Raw genomic sequence first — 10,536 nt, 5'->3', positions numbered from 1 at the left:
AAGGTTAAGGCTTGAAAGGATTGACAGCGGATCATATGATGGGTTTGCAATCATTTGAGATAGCATTCTGTCAAAGCTTACCCCGATCTAGGGTAAGAAAGAGATAAAATTTGCCCCAGTTTAATTCTGGCAGAGATAAAACTTACTCTTCCCCTTTTTTTTATATTTTCTTTTTTTTACTTTTCTTTTACTTTTTACTTTTTTTTTTTTTTTTTTTTCAAAGAAACAAAATTGCCCCGGTATAGGGGTTAGTGATCTTAAGGGACTGCCAAGCGAGAAAAAAAAAATGTGGTTATGAAAAGTCAAAAGGGAAAACAGATTAGGGATAAGACATCGAAATGGAACAATGAGAGGAAGTATGCCTTAAATCCGTCTCTTGCAGTATTTTTTAAAGAAAATTTTTATAATCAAATGAAAAACTTTTTGCACATGTCTGCATTGATTGGTTGGGGAAAAATTTGACCGTCCATTTCCATAAGGATAAGCGCTCCTCCGGATAGCACTTTCTTAACAATGAATGGTCCTTGCCAATTGGGAGCAAACTTCCCTTTAGCCTCATCTTGCATTGGAAGAATCCGTTTCAAAACCTTATCTCCAACTTCAAACAAACGGGGCTTAACCTTTTTGTTGTAAGCACGGGCCATTCGTTGCTGATAACATTGTCCATGACAGACGGCATTCAATCTCTTTTCATCAATTAGAGACAACTGCTCCTGACGTTCTCTAACCCATTCAGCTTCTTCTATCTGAGCTTCCATCAGAATGCGCAAGGAAGGAATTTCAACTTCTGCAGGCAGGACTGCTTCCATTCCATACATAAGAGAGAAAGGAGTTGCACCAGTAGAAGTTCTGATGGTAGTTCTGTACGCCATTAGTGCATAAGGCAGCTTCTCATGCCAATCCCGGTGTGCTTCAGTCATCTTACGAATAATCTTTTTCAAATTTTTATTTGCAGCTTCAACGGCTCCATTCATCTGAGGCCTGTAAATGGCCGAATTTCGATGTTTAATCTTGAACTGTTCACATAATCCATCCACCATATCATTATTGAGGTTCTTGGCATTATCAGTGATCAACGTCTCTGGTACCCCAAAACGACAGATGATATTATTTCTCAAGAAATCCGACACCACTTTCTTAGTCACATGCTTATAGGATGCGGCCTCAACCCACTTGGTGAAATATTCAATCGCCACTAAAATGAATCGATGCCCATTTGAAGCAGAAGGATCAATAGTTCCGATCACATCCATTCCCCAGATCGAACATGGCCATGGAGCAGTCATACTATGCAATTCTGTAGGAGGAGCACGTATAATATCACCATGCATTTGACACTTAACACATTTTCTAACAAAATCTACACAGTCATGCTCCATGGTAAGCCAAAAATATCCTGTTCTCATGATCTTCTTAGCCAGTAGATGCCCATTCATGTGTGGCCCACAAACCCCACTATGCACCTCTTTCATCATATAATCGGCTTCCTCTTCATTGATGCATCTCAGAAGGCCCAAATCAGATGTTTTCTTGTATAGCACTTCTCCATTCAAGAAGAATCTTGATGACATTCTGCGTAAGAAAATTTTTGCAACAGAATCAGTATCAGGAGGGTAGGATCCTGTTTTCATGAATTCCTTAATATCCTTGTACCAGGAGCGACCATCAGTGACCCTTTCTGTAACCAGACAATGCGCTGGCCTATTCTGAAGTTGAATCTGTATAGGTTCAATCACCAGCTCATCTGGATGTTGGATCATCGAAGACAGAGTAGCTAAAGCATCAGCAAAGGCATTACGAGTGCGGGGAATATGTCTGAGTTCCAAATTCCTGAATTTGCTGGCCAAACTAAGCAAGTTACAATGATACAACATAATTTTTGAATCCCGAGTTACCCACTGTTTAAGCGTCTGGTGCACAAGTAAATCTGAATCACTGAATGCTATCAGATCCTTGATCTCCATGTCCAATGCCATTTTCAATCCAAAAATACAAGCTTCATACTCAGCCATGTTGTTGGTACAAGGAAATCGTAATTTGGCAGTAGCAGGATAATGTTTCCCTTCAGGCGATACTAAAACTGCTCCAATTCCAGCTCCAAAAGAGTTTGACGCACCGTCAAAAAATAACCTCCATCCAGGATACTGCTCACTCATGTCCTCAACCGCTCCAACGAACAGGATTTCTTCATCAGGAAAGTAGGTATGCAATGGCTGATAATCATCATCTCTTGGATTTTCTGCCAAATGATCTGCTATAACTTGACCCTTGACTGCCTTTTGTGTTGTGAAGACAATATCGAATTCGGAAAGGATCATTTGCCACTTAGCCATACGTCCCGTGGGCATCGACTTTTCCAACAGGTATTTCAGAGGATCGGAACGGGAAATCAAGTAAGTGGTATAACCGAGCAAATAATGTCTCAACTTCTGAGCTGCCCATGCTAAAGCACAACAACTTCTCTCAAGGAAAGAATAGTTGGCCTCATATGCTGTAAATTTCTTGCTCAGATAGTAGATGGCTTGTTCCTTTCTCCCAGACTCGTCATGCTGTCCCAGAACGCATCCGACAGCCTCATCAAGAACAGACAAATACATAATCAGAGGTCTCCCTGGCTGAGGTGGCACTAAGACCGGAGGATTTAACAAATAATTCTTGATCTTATCAAAAGCCTGTTGACAATCTTCATTCCAATCCATTGACGCATTCTTTTTCAACAATTTGAACAAAGGCTCACAGGTAGAGGTTAACTGTCCAATGAATCGGCCAATGAAATTGATCTTTCCAAGAAAACTTTTCACATCTTTTTGACATTTTGGAATGGGCATATCTCGAATTGCTTTTATTTTCGCAGGATCTATCTCTATGCCCTTTTTGCTGACAATAAAACCCAATAACTTACCAGCCGGAGCTCCAAAAGCACATTTTGCAGGGTTCAACTTCAAATTATACTTCCTCAATCTTTCAAACAGCTTCTTTAAATCAACCAAATGGTCATCAACCTTCTTGGATTTAATTATGATATCATCCACATAAACCTCCATCTCCTTGTGAATCATGTCATGGAACAAAGTAGTCATGGTTCTCTGATAAGTGGCTCCAGCATTTTTCAGCCCGAAAGGCATCACTCGATAACAAAAGGTTCCCCATGGGGTGATAAAAGAGGTTTTCTCTCTGTCTTCTTCTGCCATTAAAATTTGATGATACCCAGCAAAACAATCACCAAAAGATTCAATTTCGTGTCCAGCAGTATTGTCCAAAAGAATATGAATGTTTGGCAAAGGAAAATCGTCTTTCGGACTGGCCTTATTCAAATCTCTGTAATCAACACATACTCGCACTTCACCAGATTTCTTAGGCACTGGCACAGGGTTCGATAGCCAGGTGGGATAATGAGACACCATGATTATCTTAGCATTGAGTTGCTTCACAACTTGTTCCTTTATCTTGAGACTCATTTCTGGTTTGAATTTACGCGGCTTCTGCTTTACAGGTAAAAAATTTGGATCAATTGGCAACCTGTGAACCACTATATCTGTAGAGATCCCTGGCATATCATCGTAGGACCATGCGAACACATCTTGAAATAGCATTAAGAATTCAATCATTTCCTCCTTCTGTTTCTTATTCAAATGAATGCTGACTTTAACCTCTTTAACCTCGGTCTTAGTGCCAATATTGATGATTTCTGTTTCTTCTAAGTTGGGTTTGGATTTCTCTTCATACTGTATTAAATCTCTGGAAACAGACTCAAATTCTTCCTCATTGTCGCTCTCGTTTTGAATTTCAGATTGCATGATTTCAAGCTCATGAGAGATATCGAGATTGCAGCCATCGAATTCCAAAATGGTGACATCCAAAGGGTCGAAGGGTTTTATTTGTGGCCATCTGAAAATGAAATAGAACATATGTAATAAATAAATAGAAAATACAAGAGAAATCGTCCATTTCATTAAATTCAAAATGCATTGAAACTTCACAAAAGGCCAAATACACAAACATGATTGCCATTTAAAAACATATCATCCATTCCAATCATTTTTCTTCAACAAAACAAACAATACAAACTGAAATGGGAATAAAACTTCAGAAATTAAAAGCAATTTATTTTAACAAAATCTCCAGACTATCGTGCAATCTAGATATGAATCTAGACAAAAGACAATCCCCTTAAATTTACCGAAATTCCCTTCGAGAGGGAAAATAATCAGCAGTCCAATTTTGAATGGCTCCCTCGATAATTGGCAAAAATTCTAAATTCTCTGATGGCTCCTCTTCATCAATTGCCCCGACAAATAATTGAGATAGGTCCACTTCAATTTCTTCCACAAAATTTTTTGTTTCTGGCATGATCACTTCTGATGGACGAGGAAAAGTGTGATATAGCGGCGGGATATTTAAGGCAGTTTGCTTGCCCTTCTTTTCAGCTTGTTTTCGAGCTTGCATTTCCTTTCTATCCTTAGCAGTCGGATGAAATCCCAATCCAAATGTATCCTTCTGCGTCGGGATCTCTATTGGCTCCAAAATTCCTTGTAATTCTCTCCCAAGACCTTTTCCTATTTCGTATCCGCCTCGGATCATCTCCCTCGCCATCATAATACTGGCCTCTGGCAAATCTGAATGAGTTAGAGACTTATCCCTGGATGCCCATCCCACAGAGACGATGTCAGCAACATGATGAGCTGAAATTGGATTCCTTTGTCTGTTTTCACCATTGAATTTTGCATCAACGATCATGGTACAGTCATCCTCAGCAAACACAGTAATGAGTTGATCATTCGCAATAAATCTCAATATTTGATGCAACGAAGATGGCACTGAATTGGAAGCATGTATCCAAGGTCTTCCAAGCAAAATATTGTAAACGCCGGAGAAGTCCATGACTTGGCAAGTAACTTGGAATTGAGCAGGGCCTATCTCCAATACCAGATCTACTTCACCCATAGATTCCCTTTTTGAACTATCAAATCCTCGAACCACAGTTGCAGATGGACGGAGTTTAATATCAAGAAATCCAAGCTTGGTGAGAGTGTTCCATGGACAGATATTCAACGCTGACCCATTATCCACTAAAACCCTCGGCAACAGCTTTCCATTGCAACGGACTGATATATACAAGGCTCTGTTATGCCCGATCCCCTCTACAGTCAGATCGTCATCAGAGAAGGCAATATGATTAGCAGCAAGTACATTCCCCACGATGTTAGAAAATTTATCCACCGGAATATCCTTAGGGACTTGAGCTTCATTCAGAATTTTGAGCAATGCTTCTCTATGTAGCTCGGAGGTCAAGAGAAGATTCAGAAAAGAAATTTGAGTAGACATCCTATCCAATTGCTCCACTGTTTTGTACTCACTTCTCTTCAGCATCTTTAAAAAATCCACAGCTTCCTTTTCAGACACAAGAGGCTTGGGGGTTGAAGAATTATCCTTGGCTTTGAATTGAACGCCGATTTCGGAATTTTTCGCAACTTTTTCAAACCTGGCAATAGTAGGTACCTCCTCCTTCAAGCATTTTTTATCTCCAATCAACAGACTAGGTTCCTCGTAGTTCCATGGTATCTCTTGCAAGTTATTGACAGGCATTTGTTCTGGAAATTCGAGAATAACAGGCTCTGATACATCCCATTCAAAAGATGGCAGATCCAGAATAAAAGGAACTTTGTTAACCTCGGAAACTCCCCCTTCTGCTATGAATGGCTCCTCTTTTTCAAACACAAAAGATTTCAAATTTCCCTCGACATTATCCTTAGTCATGGACTTTTCAACAGGCGACAGTTTTCTCATTCTCGCATGATCAGCCTCCATCACGCCAAACACTTCAGTTTCATCTACAATGTACTGAGTGGGATCTACACAATCTTCATCAGCGATGATAACTCCCACAGTGTTCCCATGCTCAGGTAAAGGATTCTTACTAACATTCGGTCCCTGCTCTCCCTTTCTTCTAAGAACGATGTCTCCAGAATCAATCATATCCTGGATCTTATGTTTTAGAGCCCAACAATTGCCAGTGGTATGGCCTGGACTTCCAGAATGGTAGGCACAGATTGCTTGTGGATCATAACTGTCAGGAGGACCTCTGGGATAGAGTTTGGGAGGAACAGTGCTAATTTTTCCCGCTGCTCTTAACTGCTCATACAATTGATCAATGGGTCGGCCCAAATTGGTGAAGGTTCGAAATTGCCTTTGATTTTGCACTTCCCTGGTTTGAAAAGGATTTTGAGAAGGGTTATTATTTTGTAGGGTTGGTCTGGGATAATAATTGGGACGGGAGTGATTTTGAAAGATAGGTTGTGGAGTCGGAGGTAATGGTGAGGTATTCAAATGACTTGGTCGGGAATGATGGAGTTGGGTAGTAGCGTGGTAGACTGGTTGAGCGTTGGTGTAATACTGGTAAGGAACAGAATAGATGGGATGGTTTTTGGGTCTAAAAGACGGGCCTTGATCCCATATAAAAGCAGTTTCTCCTTCTTTCTTCTTGAATTGGGACTTTTTCCCAATGTTGCTTTGATTCTGTAGAGCATCCAATTGCAACTTCAATGCCGATACATTAACAATCTTCCCTGCCTTGACAAACTCGTCGTATTCCTCCAACTTGTTAATAATAGCGGCAAATGAACTTCCAGTCATGCGAAAAATCTCTTCGAAGTAGGGTGGATCATGAGCCTTGATGAAAGTACGAACAATCTCCTCCTCAGTCATGGGTGGCTCCACTTTGGCAGCTAACTTTCTCCACCGCTTTGCATAGGTCTTGTGATCTTCCGATGGCTTTCTTTTTGTACCCTCCAGTGTTGTTCGTGTTGGTGCCAATTCACAATTAAACTCATACTGCTTCACAAAAGCTGTTGACAGATCTAACCAAGTTTTTACCTCTCCAGATTTCAAATTTGAATACCAATCTAGAGCGTCCCCCTCTAAACTTTCCGGAAATAGACGCATAGGCAAATTTTCATCATCCACTGGCTTACCTAACTTGTTGGCAAACATCTTAAGATGCGTCTTGGGATTTCCAGTTCCATCATATTTGCTGAATTTGGGAGTTTTGAATCCCAATGGTAGCTGAATATCTGGGAAAAGACACAATTCATCGTAATCCAACCCACTATGCCTGCTCAATCCTTGATTCTTTTTCATAAAATCATCGAATCGATCCAATCTTCTCAACAGATCTTTGTCAATAGGCACAGGTTGTTCTTCTACCGCCGCCTTCCCTTGAGCTGCAGTGTCCAACACAAAAGGTGCTGCAACGTGATGGTGAGGTTCCTGAGGGTTGGGGGGAACGTTCAGATTAGTTTGTGGATGGGTTTGAGGGATTTGGTTACTGGTTGGGTTAATCAGTATATAATTCGGATGCGTATAGGAAAGGTCTGAATTTAGTTGGGTAAAGGTATTTTCAAGGGGATTAGCGAAGGAAGGAAGGAAAGTTGTCTGGGCATTGGATGTGTGAGGTGGTTGATTGTCTTGTGCATGTGGGTGGGTATCGACAGGTTCTCGGTCATTTGGGACACCACCACCGCTATTGCTTGTTACCAACTGATCAATGACAAGCCTCTGTGCGGCCATTTCAACACTTAAGTCATTGAACTTGTCAAGTACCTCACTTAACTGAGCTCCCAATGCTGTGAAGTCCGGTGATGTAACCATAGCAGATCTTTCCGAAGCCTCAGGCATTGAACTCATGTTTACAGGCTGTCTCAAGGCTCTACTTCGAGACCTGGTGATGATGGGGCTTCTTTGGGTAGCAATTGTGAAAAATATCTGCAAGTGGGAAAAAGAAACTGATTTAGGAGTGGATCTTCTGTCAAATTGCTGTAATTTATTCAAGAAAAAGAAAAAAGAAAAAAAAAATCATGAGTTAGTAGATATCTAAATAATTCGGATGCATGTCCTATGGGGGAACCCTTTTTGTGCCAAGGGTCGGCCTAATATGATGCAACACCTTCGGGGTAAAATCCCAATTTCAAACCTGTAAGTGAATGTAGAAATTCTCATTAACCACTGACAAGTTCAATCATTTTGTACAGCTTCATTGATGGTTCGATTGACCATTTTTACAAAATCCTCATGCCTTGCTAAACTAGTACGTTGAGACTCCTTAGACCTTCCTATACTAAGCTTCCGAATTCCTTCTCGAATTTTGTCAAATGCATCCAGGGCTCTCTCCAACTTTTCAGTTTTTCTTGTCTCCCACTTTAATTGCGCTCGAGCGTCTTCCAGGGCATGGTCGGCCACTATGAGTTGCAATTGATAATCCTCGAGTTCTTTCTTCAGCTTGTCTATCTGCTCTTCAGGGCTGACAGGAGCGGACTGTGACTTCTTTCGAGCTTGTTCAATTGTCAGTTTGATCCACTCATTATACTCTGAAATGACCTTAGGTTCCAATTTGTTCACTTGATCCAAGTGCAAGCTCTCTAAACTAAGAAGATTTCCCCAAGCTTCCAATACCATGCTCCGACTTTCAGCAACTGTGTTGAGTCTGATATTTTCAAGCCCTTGTATCATCGGAATTCTTTGCGGATACCCAAATTGCCTCATGACTCGTTGCGGAATATATGCGACCAATCCATTGGTGCCTGCTAGGGGGATAAAACTGTGTTGGGTAGTCGTGAAAACCGGATCCCTAACTTTTGTCCAATCCAAAACCCATTGTATTTTCTCAGGTGTCAAGTTATCGAACTCTTGAATAAACTGAGTCGGAGATGCAATTCGATAATACTTTTTGACCCTTTCTCGGTGTGATTCGATCCAATTCTCTGCGGGGAGACAAGATCCCAAAGGATTGAGCGTTCTCTTCGCTAGATGCTCCATTGCCCACATTTGGAGTATCAAATTTGACCCATAAAAGAAACCTCTTTTCTTTTGACATTCAGTAGCGGCCATGAAGATGTCGGCAATGATTACAGGCACCAAGGTAGGGGTCATTCCATTAATCCCTGAAAATAGGCTCTGAACCATGTTGATAGTGAAAAATGTGATCTTTCCATGCTTTTGCGGGAACAACAACAGATTGATCAAAGCTAATCCAAACGCTTGCACTCGCTTCTCTACCCATTGCTCCTTACTTATAAAAAAATCGGTTCGGTACTGTTCATAGGACCCTCTTTCTCCAAATCGTTCATACAGAAACTCTAACGGACACGATCTCGCATCCGGATGTTGGTTCATACTAACCTGCCTTAATCCCAAAAACCTATAAAACTGTTCCCTTGTTCCATTAGTTGGATATATCATAGGATAACCTTTCCCAGGTATCTGCAATAATCCTTCTATTTCTTCTAAAGTTGGTGTTAGTTCACATTCACCGAATCGAAAAATAGAACCTTCTGGATCCCAGTACTCAAGTAGAGCTTGAATGATTGCAACATTTGGAGTTATGCTTAGAAGACTCGGTAAATGTCCCACATATTTGAACAGTCTTTTCACCTCATGTGTCATATTATTTTTCCAGTCTGTTAGTTCCCGAGGTATCTGGTTCAGCATTCTGCACGGAGCCATCTGAGGAGGAATTTCACTCTTAGTACCTTACCTCGGGATTTTACCCCTTAGGCAATACAAAATCATAAACATGCAGGTCTCATTGGATTACATATCCGAGACAAAAGGTGACTTATTCCTACCGTGGGATTTCCTATGCGGCATTCCCTCTATGGTTAATGCATGATGACAATTTATTAAAGCATATTAAATATACAATGAAATAATTGAAATGTGACCTAAAGGTGCCCCCTTTAAATGCCGGGGTAAGCCTAAAATGATGTGCAATACATATGCATACTAAAATTTAAACATGCTTGATATAAGAGGCGGTCTTATCTTAAACGAGTACCATGTTAGGACTCTTATTTCTAAAGTTTGTGTATGCAGAAAAAGGGAAAACAAGGAGAGGTTAGTTCAACAAGTAACATATAACACGTTGTGACAATAAATGATACAAGAATGAAAAGTAAATAAAGCAAAGAAAGAGGGGTGAAATCCCTCCCCTCGTGCTTAGTGTTCCTAATTGGATATGTTGACTCTATCCTAGGTAATTTCTAATATGGATGCATGAGGTTTGGCTTACTAATGCATCTAGACTCGATAAGGTTTCAGGCTCCCAAGCCTTCAGACCAAAAAGTTAAGGGTCATCAACCCCAAAACCTTTGGTCGGTGGCTTGAGTGATCCCTTAGGCATCGCTATGGGCGCAGAGCACACCATCCGCCTACCTAAGGAAATCGATCCTAATCCTACAAGGAGATGTGGGATGGCGCCCACGAGAAAAATAAAAAAAGGGTAAAAATAATGCATGCACGTATGAAGTGCTTCCTTTTGAGGGGAGAGATTATAATTAAAACACGTGTGGAGGCTCTACGGTGCTATTTTCCCCCACCCAAATGCAATGCGCGATACGAATAAATAAATAAATAAGCCATTCATCACATACACGTAAGACGAGGAATGATTACGAGTGTGAAATGCAAAACATTCTAAAAAAGAAAAATGCAACCTAAAACATCCAAATATGATAAATATAAGGGTTAAAAAGAGAAAAGACG

At 40.7% G+C, this 10,536-nt stretch overlaps 1 protein-coding gene across 1 annotated transcript; it reads right to left on the bottom strand.

Annotated features, from left to right (window-relative positions):
• Window positions 1-407: 407 nt before the first annotated feature.
• Window positions 408-9,498, bottom strand: LOC113692553 (uncharacterized). Its single transcript, XM_072067122.1, has 4 exons — window positions 8,026-9,498; window positions 4,181-7,761; window positions 2,903-3,888; window positions 408-2,683 (listed from the first exon to the last, which is right to left on the bottom strand). Exons 1-4 carry the CDS (start codon window positions 9,496-9,498, stop codon window positions 408-410), a joined length of 8,316 nt encoding a protein of 2,771 aa, XP_071923223.1.
• Window positions 9,499-10,536: the final 1,038 nt, after the last annotated feature.

The sequence above is a fragment of the Coffea arabica genome, chromosome 10e (assembly GCF_036785885.1).
Source record: "Coffea arabica cultivar ET-39 chromosome 10e, Coffea Arabica ET-39 HiFi, whole genome shotgun sequence".
NCBI classification, from domain to species: domain Eukaryota; kingdom Viridiplantae; phylum Streptophyta; class Magnoliopsida; order Gentianales; family Rubiaceae; genus Coffea; species Coffea arabica.
The sequence above is the reverse complement of the archived record's forward strand: the minus strand, read 5'-3'. Positions and strand labels throughout refer to the sequence as shown.